The 25,876-nt window shown below is 42.9% G+C and overlaps 1 protein-coding gene across 4 annotated transcripts in view; it reads right to left on the bottom strand.

Annotated features, from left to right (window-relative positions):
- Positions 1–4,109: 4,109 nt before the first annotated feature.
- The window catches only part of LOC119163984 (uncharacterized), a 55,261-nt gene continuing 33,494 nt past the window's right edge, over positions 4,110–25,876 (bottom strand). For 2 of the 4 annotated variants that reach the window (XR_012885449.1, XR_012885451.1), the window contains exons 12-17: positions 24,682–24,929; positions 22,479–22,755; positions 18,726–18,831; positions 13,268–13,389; positions 8,149–11,477; positions 4,110–6,236 (exon numbers count right to left, since the gene is read on the bottom strand). Coding sequence is in view for 1 of the 4 variants with exons in the window: in XM_037416077.2 (XP_037271974.2) it covers positions 11,412–11,477; positions 13,268–13,389; positions 18,726–18,831; positions 22,479–22,755; positions 24,682–24,929 (819 nt within the window). In the remaining 3 variants the exon portion in view is untranslated. Of the gene's footprint in view, positions 11,478–13,267; positions 13,390–18,725; positions 18,832–22,478; positions 22,756–24,681; positions 24,930–25,876 lie in introns of all 4 variants that reach the window. The other 2 variants (XR_012885450.1, XM_037416077.2) reach the window with 2 other exon arrangements.

The following is a 25,876-nucleotide window of genomic DNA, read 5'->3' as shown; positions in this document are numbered from 1 at the left end:
GCTAATCAATTGGTTGATGAGCGTAGTATTTTTAATCAAACAATCACCTACGTGTCCTGTTTTCTAGTATTTCTTGCAGGTTTAGTCCACCAAAGTGCGTTCTCGATGCCCCGAAAACGCCCTACTGTACTCCTGTGCCTGCCCAGGTGACGGGGTTCCAATGGAAGGAGTGCATCCACTTTCGTTCAACCGCTCACCGTTGGTGGCGATACCCACTACATGTTCGTCTGCTACTCTATGGCGGTTCGAACGGAGCTACAGTCAACTTCAGCATTCGTGGTCATATTTCGGCCGATAGAGCCCTCATATTGTGTCATTATATGCACAAATAAAAATGATTCGGATATAAATATACCAAATGTCAATCAGGAATTCTTTGCGATTGAATCAAAGCCAGAAACGCCCAGCTCCCGAGAAGAAAATTTCTCAGGTGGGTTGGCTTCGCCGCAGGGCATGGTGAAAACAAGTAAAAAAAGTTGAGGCCCCTATCCGGCCCACTGAGCACGAAGTTTTATTTGACGTCTCACCTAGAACTGATAGATCTCAATAAGTTGTGTGTCTTTTTGGGACGATATATAACGGATAAGCATAAGGTATTTTTATAATTCCCGCCACGGTACCCATAATGCAGCATACTGCAAGTGGTTGGCTTCTCCTCAATACAGACTGTGGGAAAATTTTTTTGCCCGTGTTTGACCCCTTGGGACGAAAAAATGAGCAAGATAGCGTGACGCTGTTTAAATTTCCCGCTGCCGGGTCCGGTTTGCGAAGATTAGCAAGTAGAAACGCATCGACACTACGGGCAAAAAAACCTCTAATTTTCCGTAGTGTCCATGCGTTTCCACTTGCTAAGCTTCGCAAACCGGACCCGGCAGCGGGAAATTTAAACAGCGTCACGCTATCTTGCTCATTTTTTCGTCTCAAGGGGTCAAACACGGGCAAAAAATTTTTCCCACGGTCTGTATTGAGGAGAAGCCAACCACTTGCAGTATGCTGCATTATGGGTACCGTGGCGGGAAATTTAAAAATACCTTACGCTTATCCGTTATATATGGTCCTTGGGTAGATTAATAATGGCTGGGCCGTGAACGTACATCATGTGTATTCTTTCAGTAACGTTGCTGCACATTAACCTAAAACTGGCACCAATCGGAGGTCGTCTTATGAGGGGTATATATATTTGATCGCAAGTATATTTCTTTTATCACTTTTTACTTTAAGTTTTAAAAGTTGCAAATTCGCGTTAGGCGCTTTCGCTCAGAGGAACCAGTGAGTAAAAAGGTTATACTCACTCTCGGATATATATATATATATACCCCTGCCTAAGCGACCTCAGTGCTGTGCCGGTTGGTCCTTCGAGCAAGTCCCCTTTACACAGCGAGGACAGAAGGTGTACGTCAAGGGCTTCGGCATAGCTAATCAATTGGTTGATGAGCGTAGTATTTTTAATCAAACAATCACCTACGTGTCCTGTTTTCTAGTATTTCTTGCAGGTTTAGTCCACCAAAGTGCGTTCTCGATGCCCCGAAAACGCCCTACTGTACTCCTGTGCCTGCCCAGGTGACGGGGTTCCAATGGAAGGAGTGCATCCACTTTCGTTCAACCGCTCACCGTTGGTGGCGCTACCTATTACATGTTTGTCTGCTACTCCATGCCGGTTCGAACGGGGCTTACTTCAGCATTCGTGGCCAAATTTCGTGGTACACTTATGCAGTGATTCCATTGCAGCGCTAAGGGCGTTCGCCAAGGGGATGGTCTCTGAACAAATGCTGAAAATACTGGAAGGCAAGAACATAACGCATCATCTTCTGAGTTGGTTCCCAGCTCACCTTGGGTAAATCAACGATTTTCCTCCCAATCTCAATAAAGCAGCACACGAGGCGGCGCGAGAACTCTCGAACCGTGCCTCCCCGGGGATGCGTTCTACCGGTGAAGGGGATAACTGGGAAATTCTTACAACATATAACGAGCTCACTAAACATTTCTACCTGTCTAGAAGGATTTTCCCTCCACCTCACAAAAATCTAATCCGGCCCCAAGCACTTACATTAAGGCTTTTGCAAACGCGGATGTACCCTACTTTGAAAATGTTACACATCATGTACCCTGACCTATAACCAAGTAATTTTTGTCCACATTGTGGGGAAATAGCTTCATTAGAACACATGCTCTGGCAGTGCACCAAATTCGCTCATATATAGAAGATCACCCCTGCGAGATGGGAGGCGGCAATCCGCAGCTCGTCCTTGGCAGATCAGCTCTGGGCTGTCCACCAAGCCCGCGAGGCGGCTGAGGAGCTTGGCATCTCAGTCCCCACGTAGGAGCTGCCCGCAACGCAGTGATCTGTGTTTTGGAGGACCAAATAAAAGTTTATCCAATTCAATCCAATATGCCTGGGCCGCGTGATAACGTGTGACGTCAGACAAAAGTTTAGCCTTATCAGGACTGATAAAGGCCTAAACGTTTTTTTCTGGGTTTGTCCCTTTATTGCGGGGAAGCCAACTTCTCATGTGATGTTTCAGCTCGAAACAAACGTAGAGTACGCCAACGTGTTAGATGCGATGTCATACGGGGGGACATTTAAATTGTGGTACGCTTACGCCCACTTGACGTCAGACGGCGGAAAATTTAAATAATGGTACGCTCTCTTTGTGGGTGAAAACATTTTCCCGCGTTTTTTATTGAAGAGAAGCCGACCACTCGTGGTGTGTTGTTTTGTGGCAGCGATGGCGGAAAATTTAAAAATACATTACGCTCATCCAGTATATATTGTACCAAGAAGCCGAACCAGTTAGGAATGCAGTTAACTCCATCAACGAAGGGTGAAGCGTCTGACAAAAGTTTGGGCTTTCCGGGGCTAATGAAGGCCTCAACATTTTTTACTTGTTTTCAACGTGCGTTGTGGTGAATCAAATCCATCAGGGGAATTTTCAGTTCAGAAGCGGGCATTTGTGGCATCGAACACGCACTTTTTTTGGACTCGCAATGCCGGAAACACCAGCACGCGGAGATTCGTTTATTTAAAGGTACTAAGCTTACTATCGGATACAATACATAAGCCGAAACTATGAGCGTACATGTCGTATATTCATTGCACTACGGTGCCGTACAACGGCTAAAAACCAGCAGAACCTGGAGGTCGTTTAGGTGGGGTTATATATCGCAGATAGCAAGTATATCTTTTTTCCTTATAGCCATGCCTACAGTGTTTTAGTGGTTTTTAACGCTCAAAGTGAAATGAGCTGAGGGGGCTGCTGTGATACGGGGGAAACTGCTACTCCAGTGGCTGTGCCCCCGATTGGTAGCAGCCAGTAACAAAGGGTGGCCAAACTTACCTTTCTAAAAGCTTCCCCGAGAATTCCAATGAATTAGCTAAATTCTGGGACATACCAGCCGGAGAAAGGTTACTTTCAGCACCTTATTTGCTAGTCAGTTGCTGTCTACACCATTAACTTACCTTAATGAACTTTATTCAAACCTTTCAGGATACCAGGGCCTCCTTCCACTTTACTCTCGAACCAAACTCGCTCAGTTCGGCAATGATCCAAGCAGGTATGGAAGAGCTGTGTACATCAAATGTTGCCTACAAAAGTGGAAATTCAGGCATGCCCAGTCCCAGAAGGCAGATGCTCTTTCACTGCTTTACAAGTGGCCATTGTGGCACACCAGGCAGCATTATGCAATGCCTACTGTGACACAGCAGAGCTGTATATTCAAAGTAGAGAGATCGCATCTGTAAATTCAGCTGTAGACTAGCCCACTGAACATCAAAATCTGACATTTCACCGTTAAAACTTGAACTAACAGATTGAAAAAGATTGGCCATTCTATATTAGGGACTGCATAGGACAAGCAACTAGCTTGCTTGTGGAAACGATTCTGGCAGCATGTCATGTTGAATATTGATCTCTTAGATCCTCCATTTTTCGAACTTTTGTCTGGATGTCAATTTTTTAAATGTACCATTGCATGTTGGCGATGTATCATTCGTAACAAAGTATTTTATGTATGACAATTATAAAAGTCCACAATCTCTGCCACCTTAACGAGCATGGCAAGCCCGATTCTTCGGAGAAGTGCTCTATGAGTTGAACACCAAAGAACACTAATTAAGAAAAATAACATAGAATGCATGTTTTATTTGAACAAGTCTGAGCAACCACAATTTGTTTTTGGAACAGCAACAATACAAACTATCACGACAGCAGAAGCCTTTTGAAAATATGTTTGGTAAGCTGTAGCTATGGTCTGGAGACAAATATGGAAGCTCAATGGGCATTCACACTTCACTGGGCAAAGACGACATATGGTAGCACTATGCATTAGAATAGACAAAATATTTGCGTACTGATGCATACTCTCAATCGAACGACCCTTTTAGTGACAATAAGTGTTAGTCAAAGGAAGCGAAAAAAAATACAAAGGTAGATGCCTAAAAGCACTTCATAGATCTGGAGCAATACTAGAAAGAAACAATGTACAGCAGTACATATGAAGAGCAGCAAATAAAAGGCCATTTGTCACAAACACTTCTAAGCATTCATTTTGATTGAACGATGTCACACTGATAATGGCTTCAGATTAATCTCTGCACCATACTAGACTAACTGATACAACTTCAAAAAACAGCAAAATTTCCTCCATAAAGGCAGATACACACGTGCCTGCACCATTGGGCATGCACTCCAGGCTGATGACAGGTGAATGGGCAGCGACCTCACCAAATGGAGAACGTTGCCCAGTGCATGCACAAGACTAGATTTCATTAGTCACCAAGGCTACCTCGGGAGGCATGTACGATTCCCCGATGTGCAACTTAACATTTTAGAACTTCATGACCGAAAAGTCTTCACTAAGAGCAAATAACCCTGCCTTGCTGCCACACTGTACTCATTGTCCCCTGACCCTGGTATATATTTCCCTGTATAGCAGGAAGAGACAAAATATAAAGGTAAACATTACGAGTTGGACACGTTCAAACAGGCTCCCATCAAACTGCAAGTTTTTTCTATGATTATGGCCCGCCCCCACACTGTGCCCTTTTTGGCATATTTGTGCTTTTACATGTTCACTGACATTCCCAAAGCATGCAATGATGATTGCCAAGTTGGAAAACATATACCAGCAGAAATATTAGGGAAAGGTGCAATGGGTACTTGGATGAAGACGTGAATTGCAAGCACCTGTCTAAGCGTTAACATTGGACCAAGGCTCTGGATGCCATCCAACCAGGATGTCTGAAGCAAACGGATTCCAAAGAAGCGAACACTATAGCTCGCACCCAACGACTGGTGATGCTTCAGCTGAACCACTTATTTGTACAGAGGACTTGCTGAAAGCGCCCGCACAATAACCTCAAAACCGAATCAAAGAAGCACCAAGTTGAGCCGTGTATGGCTGAACTTAAAGAGTGTTGCCCAAGATATGCTAAACGCACGTGCACACCCAGAATGTAGGCTCTTTGTCATACAGATAGATGAATCTGTACCAAGTTGGCCGGCTTTTTATGCAGTTTAATGCAAACCAGCGTCAATATGCCACTACATTACACAGTGTGAACAGATGCCTCTATCATGACCTAAAACATGCACATGGGTCTGCCGATCACACTGAAGGTGCATATGGTCATGAAATATGTGAGCGTGATGGTGAAACATTGTACCAAATTTTAAGCTTGTGCGAATAAATTCACAATATTGGTAAAATATATTTGACACAGCTGCTAAAAACACTGGATTCACTGTATGGCCAGTGAAAAGCATACCATTTTGAGGCACAATAGATCCTGTAAGTCCTGGGACTATCTTTAAAACAGCTGTTTACAATAACAGGTTGTAGATCACCGACGTGAAGCTGTTGCACAGCTGTTTAAGGGAAGTTAGTAGGCCACGGTGGATCCAGAAATCACGGGCATGTCTCATGGAGGCAACACCCACACTTCATCTGCTGGTGGTCACAGTAGAGTGATGACAAACAGCAACATTGACTGGGGTCCTCACATGGAGTGAAGACCAAAGGGCAGACCACAGTGATGGATTTCCCTGTATGATGCATTCACCAGAAGGCAGGCTAGAGGCAAAAACCGGGAGGTGAACCCTTCAGGCCGCAGACACGCCATGGCCACAGGACAGGGGTAACTTGAGGATTACCATGCCCATCCAAGAGGCACAGGCCGGATGAGAAAGCCATGCGGGTTTGGACGTAGCATCCAGTGGATGGGATCGATGGCCGAGAAACTACAAGAACACAATGATTTCACAGATACACAGGGTACGTATGCTCAGTAATGAAAGTCCACGGTGGGACACAATGTTTGACAAGGCCAAAAAATAGCTTGGCCTAGAGAAGAACGATAGATTGGGAATTCTTTTATCTTTAATTGGTAAAACATTTTAAGCAATATTCAAAGGTTGTGGGTTTTAACTGCACCCAAAGAGGCAGATTTTTCGATCACTCTTAATTTACACCAAAATTACTGCACTACAGTTAGAGACTACGTCCTCTATGCTTTCCTTCGGATTACTGATTTATTTGGCAGTGCCTAACAAAGATTTGGCAGTGCCTCTAAAAATTGTCATTTTGTTCACAGCGAGGGCCTGACTCGGCAGAGTTCACACTTTAGGCCACCATATGAGGGTTCAGCATGCAGCAGTCTCGTCCAACGCTCGGGTTTTACACTCGCCACTTCCCACACAAGTGGTGCTGGCAAACACAGGGATATCAAGCATGGTGGACACAGATGTGCCCATCATCACAGTTTGCAAGGAAAAACACCAGAGGCGTAATTTGAACATTGTTAGTTCAAATCTTGCCAATAAAAAGGGGTGCTTTTTCGTTCACTGACACCTTTAATGTGATAATAAACTACGATAGAGAACATAATGTCCAATTGAGAACATAATGCCACCAAGTTACCACCTTGTGGTCACATGGAGGCATCGGGCTTGTAGGCCTCAATGTCCCATGCCGCTCTATTGTACGTACCCTAGATTTATATAAAAAAAAAAACACTTTTTTATGAAATAAACATATAGATACACAAAAGCGCATCACATTTTAATGGACTACAAGACCCACCCACAGTGTTGTTGTCTGCATAACTTTTGTCCAGTTTCACAAATTATGTGGCAGCTCATATGATCAAGTTTTGCCAGTAAGATGTTTGGGTGACTTCCTGGTGTTCCAGCCATCCCAGCTGTGTCATTTGAACCACCAACCTGTTGGTTATGAACTGACAACTATAAGCAACCGGCTATTCAGCACGGCACAGGATGCAATGTTTTTGAGTAACATCATGTAATAAAATAGTATTATCTACGTGGTTAAAGTTTTCACTAGGAATAGGATGTTGCTATCACGTTCAACTTTTAACGGAAAAGCTTAAGGGTCCCTTACATTTTTGTGGATGACATGACCAGACATGAAGGTCAACGTAACAACAAACACTATGGAGGAAAAGCCCAGAGAGGACGGGTAATTGTTTCTTGGAATCTGTGGTGCACCCATGGCTCGTAGTACTGTGCATTTAATATTTTTAATAGACATTTTTAGTTGGGCACGCGTAACAAGCCTACGTACGCAGCATGGTTATGGAAAAGAAGTGCACATGTGCAGTTTGTAACATATATATTCCACAGATGTGTGCGTACGCCCGAAAGAAAGGACGCAGCGCATCAAACCTACAATATATAGTGCTAACTACGTGACGCTTTTGCGAGATCTCGAGTTCGACAGCCTCCAGATTGCAAGAAGCACAGAACATAAAACCATGGATCCAATGAACTGGTTTGACTTGACTTATTACTTTTGATGATGGTAACAAGAATGAACACACAACATGCTAACACAGCAAGAGTTCCATGCTTAGTTTGTTAGACAGAATAATATACTATATTTATGTATGTTACAATTATGTCTTACTAATAGTGAATAGGTGAAGATGGTGTTTATGCAACTATGTTAGAGTGTACTGTATGCTTGAACGTACCCATCATGACATTACAAGTGTGACCTGCAGTGCATCCCACTTTTTTGTGATCATGTACAAGTGGCTTTGCAGATAGATTCACTTTGTTCTAGCTGATAATAAACGGAAATGAAACTGATGCACTGATTGATTGATTGTAATACAAGACAGAAACAACGTACCAAACTCTACAAAGCTTGGCTTTTTCCTTGCACTTGACTGCAGTCGTGGTGCTCCCTTGCTGACACAGGACACGGGCCGAGATGCACAGGAAGATGACACAGACCAGGGAGACAAGATTGCTTGCAAATACTGCGAAGTTACTATTTCTAGACATTATCAGAAATTATCAGCCAGTTGCCAGCTGTTCATAATCCATAACACCACACTGTCTCCAGTTTCAACAGTCCTTCTTTTAGCCCATCTTAAACAAGCATTGAAACAATTTTTCAGCTAACTATAGGATGAATTCACTGGAAGAGCTTATTGCCTTATGAATTAAATGCTACAAAAATTTTAAGAGTCCGTCCAGTGGGAGTGGAGTTACAAAGATTTCTCGCATGCTGCAACTGCATTCTCTTCTCTTGTCCCAACGAAAGCGCTGGAAGCTAAGCAGGGAGGGATGGTAGGGGAACAGAAAAACGTCATGTGCACCTCATGACCTTGAGCACTTTTTTCTTTGAATGCGCGACCTTTTCAGTGTGATCATGCGCGCATGTGTGGATAAGTCGCGGCCTCCCGCGGCAATTTCTGTAACAACTGAGTGCACTATCTTCAAATCAGCCAATGGCTGATAGATGGGCTCTTTAGGAGTAATTTTTGAGCATCTTCTGTGATTTGCCGAGAAAAGAGAAAGCAATTTTTAGCTGATTTTATTGGAATTCCTGGCCGCGTGCTGCGCTATAATAATTGGCTTGCGTGTGGTCAGGAGCCTGTACTACCGATCGGCAGCGTTTTCTGACCATGCTCAAAAAGTGTTGCAGGGCCCCCCCCTTTAAGCTACCCCAAAAGAGGTTTCCTTTGAATGGATACCAGCACTCTTACAAGCTTGCATGAGAAACTGGCCAGCAGCACATATTAATTTATCACTAAGGCCTAAGACATCAACTGAATTTTATAAGGTATGTAGTACCAACACACTTTCAATGCATATATATAGGTTGCACATTCTTTTTAAAGGCCACATAGAGGCTTCAAAAATACGCTGTTTGCATAAACCTTGATCTAGATAATGTACACTACTTGAAAGAAAAAATTTACCTAAGATATTCATTAGAGGCTCAAAGACATCCAAGTGCATTTTTTTCCTGGGAGCTCTTCGATTCTAGAATAATGACAACACCAACGATGCAGCTGAGGATGAAGTAGTTTTGCGACTCCAGCCAGCAGTAGCTGGAGGTGTCGAACCTGTACGTATTGATGATGGCTGCGATGGAGACGATGACAGCAGGAGCGATATATGCCAGGCTGCAGAACCACTACATGCCCGACCAGAGGCCGTCCATGGGCTCAATGACGATCATGTAGACCTGAAACCCCTTGAGCAACATCCAAGCAATGGCGACCAGCAGGAAACAGACTAGTCACGACCCCACACAGGACCAGCAAGTGAGTCTGCCACTGATGAACTCAGAGATGAGTTCATGGCTGATACAGGGGTCACGTCAGGTAAGCGTCAATTGTAGTTAGGTGCCACCCACTGAAGTTGGTCTATATAGCGCTATCCCGATCTACCATCAATGCAAGCACAAGCACTACATTGCTCGCCGTTTTGTGGGTTGGTAGTACCCATGGCATCATTATGCAACTGTAAACACTGGGCTGTATAAAACATATGCGACATATAAACATACATCTGTGTGTACAACATTTGTGAACATCTTTAACATCAGTTTGTAACGTTCTGCTCAATAAAAAATTACAACACAGTCACCTTCCCTCCGCATGCTTTGCATAACGTCGATTCCCAAGGTGCAAGGAATCTGCTGAAAGGGCTTCGCAACACACAGGCGAACTTGTAGAGCACGTTTTTAGTGCTTTTGCAGACTTTTAAACTGAAAAGGGCATGGGTTCGAATCACGTTGACAGCATTAGTAGAAAAAAAAAATGAGAGAGAGAGGCAATGTGCTTACAGAAGCTTAAAGACACAAATCTACATCTTAATTTTTATGTGCGGACTGCTGTATTAAGCAGACCAACTTCCAAACACTGTTTCTTGAGTCTTGTGGGTAGATGAGTGCATATGGCATTCAGTTTGTACCCGAAAGGGTGCCGCTTCGAATCCCATAGTTGGCATTGCTAGAGAAAAATGTAATACAGAAATACAGATACGAATGCTCACAAGCACGCTGTGCTACTAGTAAACCTGGGCTGCATTCATGTGCAGACTCACTAAAGCACAAGGTAGAGTCCAAATTGCCTTGATGTAGGCTCGCAGTTTCTTCTTTTTTTTGTTGAAAAAATTTATTCTTTTTTGAAGAAAAAGTGTGAAGCCTGTATGGTTCCACGTTGCTACTTTCCTACTGTGTGAGGGGCCCTCCCAAATATTCATGTTTATAAAAAAGTAAGAAAGCATGACCCTATTTTTCGGTCTATTGAGCCCCTTTCTTGTACACGTTATCACTGCACGGGACTACGAGTTAAATCGTGGCTTTGCCTGTCTTAGCCTCAGTACCCACATCACTGCACGACTCTTTTTCACTGCATGACATGCATAAATATTAAAGCTGTGAACAGTGTACTGAGAGCTTTCAAAGTCTGGGCTGTTAATAGAGCCCTGGAAAAAACAGGGCACTTGTCTCCTGCCAGGATACAGCAGAGGGCAGGAAATTGTTCTTAGGCACTTTATTTTGTTTGCTATACTTCCAACGATCCAACTATTCTCCCCCAAAATCAAACGGTTCTGGCAGATGCTGTTTTCATGTGTCTATTGTAGAGTGATCGACTGTAAAATATTTTTCAACTGTTCTATCCATGCTTGTCAATGAGCTCCAACTTATGCAGAGAATTGCTGACTATCATGTTACAAAATGACTGCATGCTTGCAGCTGTAAGAAAATTGAATCAAGAAGAAAATAAAACTGTTTAACCATGTCGGATTATTTTCGATTCATAATACTTTGTACAGGTAGTGCTTAGATCATTGCACATGCATTTGGAATGCACATGATAAACATCCAGTCAATTGCAGGCGTCACAAGTCCGTATGTCACAGTTAGCTTGAATGCACACTTCTTGACGAGAGCATTGAATTGGCACTGCATCTGCACACAATTAACCACCCTTCAGTTCTTCAGTGACTGTGCCTAGCAGCTGTCCTCTGCCCATTCTGCACACACACACACACATATATATATATACATATACACAGATGACTTCACTATGCAAACCCAGGCTTGTCCACATGTAGGGCATTGCTTGGTAGAAAGTGTGATAATATTCTGGATTAGGCGAGCAGATGGCTGGCATCTTGCACCTCAGCAATCTGTGTCTTGTGGCCCGCATCGGGCACCTGCAAAGAACATTGGCATTTTATAGCAACTCCTGATGTTACCCTAAGCACTACAAAGTTGAGATACACATTCCTTATTATGCTCATGATGAAACAAGCGCGAAAAATACACATTAAGGTATGGCGTGCTTGCATTGAGGTATGGCGTGCGAGTTGTTTTTTCAGCTGAAAACAAATTATCAAAAACTTGTCCTGCAGTAGAAAGGCTAGTCAAAAAGAAAGAAACCAGGGAATCGAACAGATGTAGCATAAAACATGGCAGGAGGTACCTTGAGTGCAAAAAAGATGTTGTATACGGAACTCCTTTTACATGTGGAAAGGAATACGTTGGTCAGACGGGTCGGTGCATAAATGGGCGCCTTCGTGAACATGAGAGTTCACTAAAGGGGGCCCCTTACTCACACTTAGAGATGCACTGCAAGGAGTGCACCTGCCAGCCGAAATTTTCCGACACACGAATTGACAGACCCAACAAGCGGACGACGAGAGAAATAATGGAAGCATATAGAATAAGGAAAGGAGGGGACAGTTGCGTCAGTCAAGCGTCAGTTCTACTAACAGATGCGGAATTCGCTTTTTTGGACGTCACATAACCTAGTGTTTTTTGCTTTCTTGCTTTTTTTTGCTTTTTCTGTTTGACGTGTTTTTTTTTCGTTTTTTTTTCTGTTTTACTTTTTCTTTTCTTCGTTCTTGACACGTGTTTGTTTCCGGTTTTGTGCCATAGAGTATGGGAGTGCATATTTTGTTATATCACGTTGTTGATGATGACAGGGGAAGTCGGGAATGACATACATGCGTGTGATGTATTTATTAGTGTTCGCTTCAAAATAAAATTCGAAATAAAGCGCTTGTCTGTGTCCTCTCTGAGTGTGTGTATTTTTCGCGCTTGTTTCATCATGAACCTTTACCAACACGCCCAACTGGCAGTCATCCTTATTATGCTCTTGATAATTAAGACTCAAGACAACATTATGACAAAATATATGAAGAATAACCTTGGCTTTAAAAATCTTTTAATGTCACACCAACATTTTTGTTCCATTGCTTTCTAGCCCCTTCTGAAGCTTCTTTGTCAGCCTTCAAGGCTCATACCTCACATGTTATTATTGCGTGACTGCAATCACATAACAGCACAACTTGCCCATGCGTTTGTACCTGCCACACATTTCACTTGGGCTGGGAAACGCTGCAAGTCGCAAGGCAACAGCCAATATTTACAGAGTGTGCATCCCGAACCATTACCGGAGTATTTATATTCCTGTCACACAGGCTCGCTTCTAATTAAAGCCTTCATGTCGACAGCCTTTCAAAATGACACAACAGTTGAAATAACTTGTGGGCCTACTACACAGCAGTTCTGAAAAGCTGTTCACAAATTTCGAAGAAGGTTCAGGAGTTCAGGGTTCGGAAGTTTACGAAGCTCTCACAAAAACTGTGGTGCTGCATACAGTTATTTTCATTTTCATGTCACAAAAGTTAAAGAACACCAAATCAACAAAAGCACAAAAATTAAATTTATTTTTGTTTGAACATTTTAATGAATTGCTTATACATTGTTGAATTTTTTTTTGTTTTTTAACTTGTTGAGTGGCAAAACTGTGGTGCTCTGTACATTTCGATTGCTTAAAAGCCCTTCAAGTTTTGGTAGAGTTATAGGACATTCAATTGAATCACTAAACTTTTGATTTATACACTTCTGAAACCACCTGCGTTGCAGCTCTAACTTTACTTTTGAGTAAACTGGAAGGCATTCCAAATGCCTGTGTGATACAGGTATCATTTATGCTGACCTCAGCTGTAGCCTCAGTTTCATCTGCAGCAGTTGTGACGGCAGCATACTGATTGCCAGGCAGCTCCAGCAGCTGTGCCTCTTCCTCCGCATACGTCTCTTCCAGAGTTTCCTCAGTTGGCTCTGAACACAAGTAGCCACACATGCAAATCAGTATGGTTTCTGCGCAGAATCGTCAAATGCTACCAAGCTATAACTAATATAGTGCATTACGGTAAAGAAGAAATGGCCTAGCAGACCGACACAAGAGGACAGAGCACTAACTTCCGACGAGGCTTTACTCGTAAATCTCATCAAACATGCACACTCATGCTATACAATCTCACTATGCAATGCGCTTCAATTATTTGGCGAGTGATTTGTGATGGGTGCATGGTCAGGTGAACATGTATGCATACCCGCCAAGTTCAAGGATTCTGAATCCGGAAGATTTCTGCAAGGACGAGGGGGGGGTTGCACGATACAAAAAACAACAACAAAAAAACAAGGACATAAAAAAAAATCATCGCGAAAAACGGAAGGGTTTGGGAAGAGGGTCTTATAGTGTTGCGGTCTTATAGTGTTGCGGGTTATAGCGTTGCGGTCTTATAGTGGCTAGGAGTCGCCGAACACACAAGGGTAGAGTTTTTCACTAAGGTGAGAGTCTCAAAGGATCAACACAACTAGCAGAATCTATTTTAGTTAAAACAACTTGTGTATGTCTTCCTGGGACAGACGTGAACGGACATAACGGCGCAGCTGGCTGCCGCAAAAGCGCGGATCAAAGCTCTGCTCACTACTAGATTCGTTTGGCAGGAACGCCAAAACGCGTCTGACCCCTTTTTATTGTGATAGCAATTATATGGACAGTCCAGGCTGTTTTTTTGCCGTCGCCGCCGTCCTTCACCGCATATCTATACGTATCTATATATATGAACACTCAAAGAAAAAACGCCGCCCGCGCTTGCCGCCGAGCTCGTCGCTTGCTTATCTCTCGCGTATACTTTGCCCCATGGATGATGCCTATGTGCGCATGCTTATCCTTTTGTGGGAGAATCGGGTGCCTTCGGCTTTCACCGAAATGAAAGCGTTAGTTGTGGGGCCCACAAAGGTCACGTCGGTCTCTACACAGGCCCCTTTTGCGAAAAAGCGCGCTTTTCACACAGCGTGGTATAACAACTGGGACACTTGTTAGTTTCTACTCATCTGTACCTGTGATTACGTATCGTGCACCATTTTTGTTTAAACAGCGTGTTACGTGTCCAGCGGTAAACGTTGTTAGTTCGCTCTCGTCCTGCGAGTATCGTTTTCGTGCGTCATTTGTGTGTGAGCAGCGCGTTGCACGTTCCGATCTGCTTGCCGTTTTCAGCATTACATTCAAAGTTGTTGTTGTCGCATTTATTGTTTTGCCCTTGCGGCGAAACTGTAACTTTTTAAAAATTTTTTACGTACTTACTGCCTTTAACCTACCACTGCGTGCCCTCAGAGCTCGTAGATCGCTATCGCGCCGCCATGACCACGGTTTTGTGCGCGGCGGTTTCGGCAAACGGTAGTTCATTTTACAATTCCCGTGTGTTTGGCTGCGCACGTGCCTTCAAAACTAAGTCATTTTATGCCATCTACAATTGCATCTGCCGCAGTTTTGTCCATAAAGTTTGCGTAAAGCAGCATTGCTTTGACTGGTTGAGCGCACGCTTTCGGAGTTCTGTCAGTTACGTCGTCGCCATACATGATTGTGTCAAGAGCGACCGCGGTTTCGTCCACAGCGGTCGTGGCAACGACAATCACAGGCACTGTAGAAGACAGTGCATACGCTTGTCGCACGCGTACTTCCGAAGCTTCGAGTGCGCTGCTCTCGGCCTTCGTTTGAAGGTTTCCGTACTAAAGTTCGTATCACCCGCCGCGATTAGGAAATGTGTTCGGAACATTCGAATTGAGGCCCAATGAACATAGTGGAATTTGGCTTGGGGATTTTCAAGAATTCTTATCTACCGCGATTTTGCATCAGTGAGATTATGCTGCATGTTAACATGAATGCCTCTTAAACTCATAATAAAATGGGGTAGATTCGAAAAGCCTGGAGCCAATTGAGCTGCCTTTTTTGTCAATGCGGCCAGATCATGCACAGAAATTTCGATTTCCGGGAGATTTTCATGACAATTGTACAACCGGAAAAAACGGTCGAAATCCGGGAGACTTGGCAGGTATGTGTATGCTTCAAAAGCAGAGTTGTGCATAAGTCCGCCTCATGTTTAAGAGCTATGCAGTCAACTAACTCCTTCTGCTTTCAGGAGCCGAGCTTCGCACACTGGCACAAGCATACACAGCTCATGCTTTAGTACACTGACGCCACTGATTGAATACACGTGGCACCTGGCAGCGTACAATGTACACACTGCATTTGTAGTTGGCAGCCGAGTGGTGCAGTGGAATCTATGCCGTCCTGTTGTATCACACGACAATGCTTGGGAAGAAGCGGCACAAGAAAAAGATAAGTGCAAATCTGCTCCCTTCTGGAGTGTATGCAAAGACACAAGGCTACACGAGCAGCAGATCATAAGAAGATGAAAATTGCGGATGTGTGCTTTGTTACCTTCTTGTTAATGTTTATTTTTGCGCAAAATGCCATTTACAATGCAATAGCAACTCGTCCAACGCTCGATTCCTTGAAGATGAAAGCTTGAAGGCACCATAAGTGGTCAAATGAGAGGGATGCCACTGAATCCAAGAGATCTTCTATCACGCCAGCCATAAAAGCTCATTCTGGAATCCGGACATGCCCATGGTTATGGAGGATAGCAAGGTGACATGTACCAGTCATCAACTTTTTTTGACGGCACTGTAGAAGCTACACAAGCAAAGTGCATGCCTGCTAGCGCGTGAAAAATGGTACTTCTGTTTAATGCTAATTACCTTGATTGCCTTGCTTATATAAATGCCACTTTTTTTACTGTGAGAGACTAATCGCTGTGCGAAGTCGTAGGAGAAATACGGTTATTGTTCACTTTGCAGGAATGCCTTCCTCTACTTTCCAATTCTTTGCACCATCCTTTCAGCACGCCCGTTTTCCAAGGTGAACATGGCGTCCATGACATAGTGGGATCAGTGTGCGACCGGGAACGAGCTGTCTAGCTCTCCAAAAAAAATTTACCCATAATACGACAATAAATGTACACTGAACCATCAAAATGTTTCTCCCATCCACATTAGGGTGAACATAACCTTCTTCAAAGTGAATTAACGATGTGGGCGAGCAAAACGGAAATCAGGATCAAGCTGCCATACGGTACTTGCATAGTAACACAAATCTGTGGTAGTCTTCACTCCAGTGTCAACCATCATGCTGCTCCTGAGCAAATACAAAATCGCCAGGTTCGTCTTGGGACCGTACGAAAGGAGGAAGAGCTGCCCTGCAGTTAAGGTTGAGCTAGGATGAGAACATCCCTTTTGACCGCTGCCATAAACAGAGATTAGAAGTGGTTTATTTGATTTACTATAAAAAAACTGAAATTAACAGAGAAATTTACGCACACAAACCTCATTACACTTCAAAATGCTGTGAACACAGTTGTGAAATTCTAGAATACCCAGCTAAAACGAACATGTATGCCAACTGATTTTTTTCTAGAATAACTAAACAGTGGAATGGACTAGCTTAAAAGCAAGTACATAGTAAGAACAAAGATATATTTTATTCAATGCTGTAACGCCACACTATAATGTGAGCAAAGATGTATTTACGAGTGAACGAAGCTGTATTATGTGAGTGAACAAACTTGTGTTTTTTTCATTGATGTAACCCCCCTGCTCCAACTCCTTTGTGCACTGTGGGGCGCCGATGAATGAAAATATAAGTTGTCACCGACTATAGCCAGCTACCACATTTTCATTGTCTGACCAAACCCTGTTCCAACGTTGACACACTGTCCAAAGTAGATACAACTGGTAGGGAAGGCTCCATAGAAGCCAATACATTCAGAAAATGGCCGCTGATTAGCTACTCATGGGGCTTAGTACCATCTGCGTGAAAAGAAAACACTTGCGGTGGAGCAAAAAATTAAGCGGATGTGATGCAATAGCTGGTAAACAAGTCATGCCATTTTGTGTGCACTAGCGTGAAACTTGATCTCAAGTTACTTTTGATAGGCCTCCTGATCGCTAAGGACTCGTGCTAAGGCGATCGCTGGCGAGTACTCCACGAGTGTGCATCAAGTCGATGCCAGCTAATCTAATACTGTACCGACCGATGACTAGATAATGATGTTTCAGTGTATTACCGTTCGCTTTAGCTCGTTTTACAAGAAAACTTATTTTCCAAACTTTTATTCGGCATTCGTCGCATCTTCTGCAGGTGAATTAAAGCAATCAACAGTGTACACCTGTCACATCTGCAGCGTTGCATATTTGCTCCACACATACACAGGTGAATTAGCATGTACAATGCTTGTGTTCTTCAGTTTTAACAGGAAGAAATGATGCCTAGATATGCCAAAATTATGACATTTCAGTTTAATTAAATAGTCACAATAATCGTGTACAGTTCCACTGCACACAATAGTAATAAGCCCAAAAAGACTGCGGACCCTACTTGCGTTAACTTTATTTTGTTTCCCTTATGGTAGTGTGATAGACAACTTGGTGATCTGATCACCGATAACGCGAATAATAGTAGGCACTGCATGCTCAAGAAGAAAACTGGGCTGCAGAAATACTGATGCATGAAAGCCCAGCGAGCACTGTATTATGAACTATTGCCCTTGTTTCTTATCTTGAAGACATGGGTCGCCAGGCATACGCTTGTTGCTACTGCATCCTTGCACAGCACATCATTTTCGCAGCGTCTGACGAAAGAAGTCAGCATTAGATGTAATCCACATCATTTCGCTGCCTGTTGGACACTTCACTCAACATGTTCACCAGTGACAATTTCGCGTGCAGTGAATAATGCAATCAAACTTGGTTTTTCACTAATAGTGTTTCTTCCCTCCACATATAGTCGCGCTTCAATCACAGCTTCCATAACTCCCCACATTGATGTCGCTGGCAATGGCTTCTGAAACGTTTTTTGCCTGAACTTTTGCAACCAATTTGAATATACCTCGCACAGTCTCCGACCCACAACTATCAATCACACGACTCTTATAAAAGAGTTCAACTGTATTTTAAGAACGACACAATATTCTACACAAATACTTAAAATTGGTGCACAAATATGCATACATAAACTCAGCGAAACATCATCTCTATTGATGAAGAATTGAAACAAAATTTCGAAATCCACATCCCCCTTCTTTTTTCCCATGATGTCTGTTACGCAGTACATCCTTTTTATGAGACACTGAAATAAGAAAATGCATATGTGGCACTCTGGCAACAAATACTGCTTTTCAGAGCATGTCTCTCTTAAAGGGTTTAACTGTACTGAGATTTCACTTCACAAAACGTTTCCGAAATGGCCAATCAGGAAAAGTCTGCCACACCTGACTCCTCAGCCGTGCCCAGCAAGCATTCCGTGGCCGTCTCTTCGTATTCCGTCAGCTCTTGTTCGATCAGGTACACCTCGCACTGGGCACTCATTTGGTGCTCCTGGAACCAGGAAAATGTAGCGACAGGTTGCTTAACCAGTCAACGATAGAAAGGTATCGTGCACTGAATTTAACCACCACACATTTTGTAGGGTCAACAAGCAGTTAACACACACAACCAAGAAATGTTCACAATCTGTGGGCAATGCTATCATGAATGTGTGGGCTAAATATTACTTGGATGCTTGCAGCAGGTTGCCAATGATTGCATATAAAACCACTTGTGTTTCTCCCATAGCTTTTAAAGGGACAGTAAAGTCAAATCACAATTTACGTCAGAGTGAAAGCTCAATGTATGACAACTTCTAAAACGACAATATTATCAACAGCAGTGCCCTACTTACCGAGAAGTTAAGGTAAATTCACAAGAACACAAGCGCTGCAGTAGGACATCTTCAAAATGATCCCGCTGACATCAGACGGACTGCCTTCAATTAATCACTAGTAATCGATCTAACTATACTAAATAAAGAACCTTCCGTGCATCAAGAGACACAAAAAAATGTGTCTAGTTCATTTATATTTGATTCATGGAAAAAAGAACCCCGGACGTTACTATGGTGAATGGCGCGAGTGAATCAAAAATTTTTTCGCGTGGTTACACGGGACAGGTGGTGCTATCTAGCGGGGCGCAGTTGAAACAAACAACGGTCTGCAATCTCGAAGCCAATTGCGGGAAATTGATCAATGAACGTTGTTGCTGCTGTGGCTCCCGCTGTGTTCTGTCTGCTGCTACTAGCACAATAAAGCCGGGCAAGGTTGTGCACGGCAACAGTGACGTGAGTCGGTCAGGTCAGTCTGCTTCTTGAGGAACGTAATTTCTTGATGCGGACTCGATGCGGACCACTAAAACGTGATTTTATTTCAAAATAGGCCCTTCCTTGGCACAAAAGTAACACTAAAAGGTTATTGGAGTGCCATTTTAACAATCAACAGTCGACTTAATAGTTGCCTTTAGTGTCTCTTTAGAGACCCCTCTCTATTTAGCTACTGCCGTCATCACCACAGACTGTGTGACATGCCAGCTATTGACTGTGATTGCTCAATAAAATAAATTACACCAAGGCTGAAGCTTGTCCGCAAAGGCGTCCAGTTCGCACAACATTATTACAAGACTGTAACCCCATGCTGTAACGAAAGCACACAGTAACTTGTAAGTTATAATTCCAAGACACTGAATATTTGTATATATTTCATAAAATAAAATGAGGTAATATGTTGTTTTATGCTAGTTTCATTAACTAATCATAACTAGTATGTATCTGATTATTCTGCAATAGGCCGTGTTACATTTCTGCATAAAAAACTCAAAACTTACACTCAAAATGCATGCTAAATTTTTTTTTTGTTGTATGAATTTGAAGCTAATAATTACACACTCAAAACTTGATGTAACAAAATACCTGTTATAACAAAGTAAGTGGTGAATACCTTTGCATAAGTACGATGTTACAAATAATCATTTACAACGAATTTTCGGATATGACAAAGTATTTTTGAGACAGATGTGACTATGTTATAACAAGGTCATGAGTGTATTAACTTTCCCAAAATGTAAGCTGAATAAAGAAGACCAAGCTACACGGTGAAGACGCTGCTCTTTTACAATGCTCACGTTATGAGATCAGTCAGCATTTTGTCCTACGTCACCAAGACCCGGTTTGCCAAGTGAAGTGAGCTGAAGACCTTAAAGTAGACTATTTTCAAGAATATTCGCAACCTCCTCTGCTTGAACGACCTTATTGTTAGGTATATCAATGTTTTCCTTTCTGTTTCAATAATATCAGAAAATATTTTTTCACCCTGCTGCATTGACCTTTCTGCCTTATATGTTCTGCCTGGTGGCCAAGCTGCAAGCCCAAATCTAAGTCGATCAACAATTTTCGTGCAGAATGTTTTCAAGAGGTATCAGTCTACAAAGAGGCAGACACAGTATGTCTATTCTTGTTGGATACATTCGAACAAAATTTTTTCTGGAACATATACTTTGTAAAGCATCAGATATCCCGAGTAGAAGTAACTTCTGGGTTAATCGGTAAGTCGTCATAGAAAAGTACTTATTAGGAACAACTGAGCCCTTCCTCGCATGTGCACGCACAATACACGCACTCACAGAAGAGTGCTGTTTGTGGGGACTGGTCTTAGTATATGCGTGTGTGGACACACAAGGGGGGTAAAAAGTTCCCACGCCACTATTCCATGTATTTCTATGGAAGCGTGGTCTGGGAACTTTTGAGCAGGACTGTTCGTGTGAATGGGTAAGTGCTAAGTTGCACCTAATAACCTGCCAGGATACATATTTATTTGTTAGACACATCCACTTGTATTTGAACCGACAATTAAACCAGGGAAAGCATTAAAGACAACAGGGCGTTCCCTGTTGTCTTTAACTGTAGCGTACTACTGTCGACTCTCGTTAATTAACACTCAAAAGAACCTCTGAATTTTGTTTTAATCATCCAAAAGTTTGAATTATCAGAAGCTCTCAGATATACGACTGTGTGCGACATCACACATCATGATTAGGCATTGATTTTATCAGATTTGAACATTTCTTATTAAGCAATCGTAATACCTAACTGCACACAATGAACAGACGGCCGAGGTGTAAAGTCCCCAAGTTTATCGACCATTTACTGCTGATCAGACCTTTTAATGTAATCGTTAACTTCCAACTGCATCTTTGCTATATGTGCCTTCAGCACAAAGCTCTCAATATCAGTTCAGAAGCATCACGGTTTACCAGACATGTGCTTCGGTTCAAGCATTCATTCACTAGCAAAGCCTTTTTCCTTGAAGGCCTGAAGCGCACATTTTTCATTTTTAGACTGTTAGGATTATGTAAGCATGCAAATTTTTAAATAGTAGTGGGAAAGCAACAGGTATTTTTTGGTATGGAACTGCAAAAAGTATGAATTAACCGAATGATGAAGTTTGAAATAAAAGGATTTTAAATACATTGAAACAATAGAAAGCCAATGAAAAAATTGAATTTTGTTTGAATTAGCCAAAAGTATGAATTAACAGAGTTAGAATTATTGCGAGTCTACTAGTGAGATTAATTGAAGGGAATGAAAAAAGTGTCCCCCTTTTCACTGTAAAAATCACACTGAGAGAAAGGGCAATTTGTGTCCAGTTCATTTCAGTTTCACAACAGTAAATTACAGTTAAAGACAATGATCAACATACTTTATGCTTTCCCTGGGCTAAATGTCTGTTTGATTAATTCAGTTGCACCTAATTACTTGATTGGATATGCATTTGTAAACAGTTGTCGAAATGGCAGCAGTGAGCATGTTTAAGACGGAACACTTTATTCGGGCTAATTGAAGTGCGACGATAGCTTCAAGCACTATTGTCAGTCGTTGAAAAATCTGATCATCGGCAGGTAGCGTCCATTTTTATACATCAGCCATGGAACCCTCCAGCGTTACCACAGGTACCTGCGTAAGCTCTCAAGTAAACTTGATTCTTCACGTCCTGCATGTAATCTTAACAGAACAATTCCAAACAATTGTGAAGCTTCCTAAACATTGCAAGGCTGTCTGCACCGTGTGTAAAGCCAACAGTCTTTGTAGTGAAACTCAAATACATTGAAATAGAGCAACAAACGCACATGGTATTATTGAATTTGTAGGGTGGGCCCACCTTGAGCAGGGCTTGGCTCTTGAAGGCCTGGCCGCACCGGTGGCAGAGGATTGTGTGTGGGTCGGCATGACGCCTCTCAATGTGCTTGCGGATGTCGGTGAACGTGTAGCCATAGAAGTCGCACACGCCGCACTTGTAGTCCTTCTGGCCCTTGTGTCGCTTCAGGTGCAGCTCTTTGTTCTTGGCGTGCCGGAACGAGCGGTTGCAGATGTTGCACACGTGCTTCGGTTCCTCGTGGATAAGCATGTGCTTGGTGATGTCTGACCGCTCACAGCCCCTGCACCAAAGTAAAGACACAAAGGGCTCTCTCTCAAAAGGCTGCTCTTGCCATCAGCTTGCAATAATTCAGTCCAGCTCAGTTCAGTTTATGCATTTAAACCTATGGCACTCAAAGGGGCCCTGCAACAGTTTCTGAGCATGGTCAGAAAACGCTACTGATCGTTAGTAGAGGCTCCCGAAAAACACGCGAGCCAAATATTATAGCACAGCACGTGGCCTGGAATTCACAATGAATTATCAAAGTCAGCTGAAAATTGCTTTCTCTTCTCTTGACCAATGATAGAAGAAGCTATAAAATCACTCATAAAAGGCCTTCTATCAGCCATTGGCTGATTTGAACATGGCGTGCTCGGTCGTTACAGAGATCGCCACAAAAAGTCACAACTCGTCAAAGCGCGCGCGGTCACATTAAAGAAGGTACATACTAGACAAAAAGAAAGAGAAAAAAGTGCTCAAGATCACGAGACATCCATGACGTATTTTCTTTGCCCCTTCCATCCCTGCTTCCTTAGCTTCCAGCACTTTTACCGGGACGAAAGAAGAGAAAATGCGATTGCAGCGTGCGGCAAATATTTGTAACTCCGCTCATACTGAACACTCTTAAAATGCTTACACATTGAGTTCGTGAGGCAATAAGCTCTTTCAGTGAATCCACTCCATGATTATTTCAAAAAGTATTTCAGGGCCCCTTTAAAAAGTTTTTCCAAGTTTTTTGATTGACTGTGATGAAACTTGCTGAGTTTGTCCATACAGTTAAACCTGCTTATAACGAATCCCGAAACAATGAATTCCCCAATATTACAAAGCTTTTCTATTCCCTGCCATTAGTACATAAAAGCACATGTAATTGCAACCTCTATGTAATGAAATGGCAGCAAGGGGCATCCTCGATACAACAAATTTCGGCCCACGACAACTGAAGAATTCTGCCCAGGATTTTGGCTCAAGTAGGAGACGCATGCAACCTCAGTGGTTGGCCCACTGATGACAGAGATAGAAGTGGTGGTGTCTCGCATGGTGAGCTCGCAGCCCCTGCGACTGTAAGCCGAGAGTAACCGCTCGCCTGCGCATGCGGGTGTACGTAAGGAGGCTAGGTGAATCTGCACTCCTTGCGCACACACGCCCTTCCCCCATTTGCTCATGGACGCTCCAGTTATAGTACACTCAATCCATGGAAAACATGCCAGCTTTCTTTATATCAATAAAAAAAAAACTTGTGTTGGCAGCACCACTTTTAGGTTGTCGCAGAAGTCTTTGAATGGCACTTTGTTAAAGTGACACCAGATGACGCCCTTAAACAAAATTCTTTCTCTGTGTCATTATGCTTATGCTTCAAATTCGTACTGCGTATGTGGAGCTGCGCCGCATATGAAACATACTTTTCAAATATTTCGTGGTATCCCTGTCATTTTCGATGTGCGAGTGCGCATACTTTCACTGTGCACGCAGAGAGCAGCTCCTAACGACATCTAGCTTGGCACGTCTTGTTAAAATAATTTTCAAAATGCAGGCTACTTTGTCGTCACAAGAGATGTCAGATGGGGCACTGATGGAAACTGTCCACGACCATGGTTGCAACAACGGGTCTACAGAGATCGACTTGTCCCGTGCTTTGCCGACTTGCACTGCATAGCGGGTTTTTTAGAATGTAGCTGCCGAGGTAGACTCTGGCAATGCTGGCTTGAAGGGCGCACCACCTGTCGGCCACCCGCACACACAAACAAGCGTTCACTCGCACAAACAAGCGTTCACTCTCGCCTCACTGCCACCGGAGCTTGAAACAGGCCATGTGCGATGCCGCCACTTCACGCTCGGTCATTGATGGGGAAAGGATTCAGTGCTTTTATCTATAGCAACAATCTGAAGATATTTAAAATTCGCATCAGATCCTTTGGACGCAGTACTAAACAAACAGCGCACTGACCTGTAATCGCAGAGGGGACACTTAAGTGGCTTGTTGGGGTCGTGCGTGCGGGCGTGTCGCTTGAGATGGGCTTTGCGGTTAAACTTCTTTCCACACAGGGAGCACTCGAACAGCACTTCGGCCGGCATGTGCACCATCTTGACGTGCATCTTGAGGATGTACGGGTCCTTGTAATGCTTGTTGCACACAGGGCAGATGCAAGCACCCGGCTGTGTGTGCCGTGCCACGTGGCGCCGGATGGCATACGCCTGAACAAGATTTGAAGATGGTCTCGTTTAGAGAAAAAGGTACTTACTGTCAACACCAAACAACATATCAGCTTCGACCAACAAATCATTCTTTCCAGTGATGGATGCAACTTTTTACTTTTTGAAGCTGCATTTGGAGCAGAAGTATCACTTTCGAGTAGCCACAAGTGTTTTAGTTACAGGAAAAATGCTAGTTTGGAGCAGCTATTGATGTTTTAGGAGCAGATTGCAAAATACGCTATGCAGCTCTTAGAATTCAAAAAGTCACCAAAGTGTTGCATAACTATCAATATTTATTACGGAAGATGTTTCATAGCCTACAATAAACGTAAATTGTAAAAACCAACAATGCCCGTGATACCGAATGCCCGTGATAGGAGCTATGTGTTCAAAATACCATCTTTGTAAATTTCACATGTCACTGAAATAGCCTGCATGTAAAATTGAAAATAGCTAAATGATCTCAAAGCTTGATATGCCAGTTCTCGTTGCATAATTAAGATAAGAGCCAACAAAGTTGCATATTAGCATGCCAGGATGATAATATACAAATTGTCTTCAGTTTCTTAATGACTTGCGAGTCACACACCTAGTTAAAGTTGATAGTCTTCATCATTCAGTGCAATTCTGGAGCAGGTTTGGAGCAGTTACGAACAAAAATCTCAATTCGGAGCAGCATAGAGCAGTATCTCTTTTGGAGCAGTTTGGAGCAATAGGAGCAGCATTTCCATCACTGTTCATTCAAAACTACTACTTCATTCATTTAGCAGCAAGAGGTCATCCAAACTGAAGAAATGGAGGTAGAACTACCAAATTTATAAATTCGTGCCAAGAACTACGTACAAGTACCAGTACGACAGTAAGACATCAGAAAATACAAAATTTTGTTTGAGTGATTGTGAAACAGAAAGAGGTAGTAACACCATTTTTCAAATGTGAGTTTGCTC

The sequence above is a fragment of the Rhipicephalus microplus genome, chromosome 8, assembly GCF_043290135.1.
Source record: "Rhipicephalus microplus isolate Deutch F79 chromosome 8, USDA_Rmic, whole genome shotgun sequence".
Taxonomy (NCBI): domain Eukaryota; kingdom Metazoa; phylum Arthropoda; class Arachnida; order Ixodida; family Ixodidae; genus Rhipicephalus; species Rhipicephalus microplus.
This window is presented reverse-complemented; position numbering and strand designations above follow the sequence as displayed.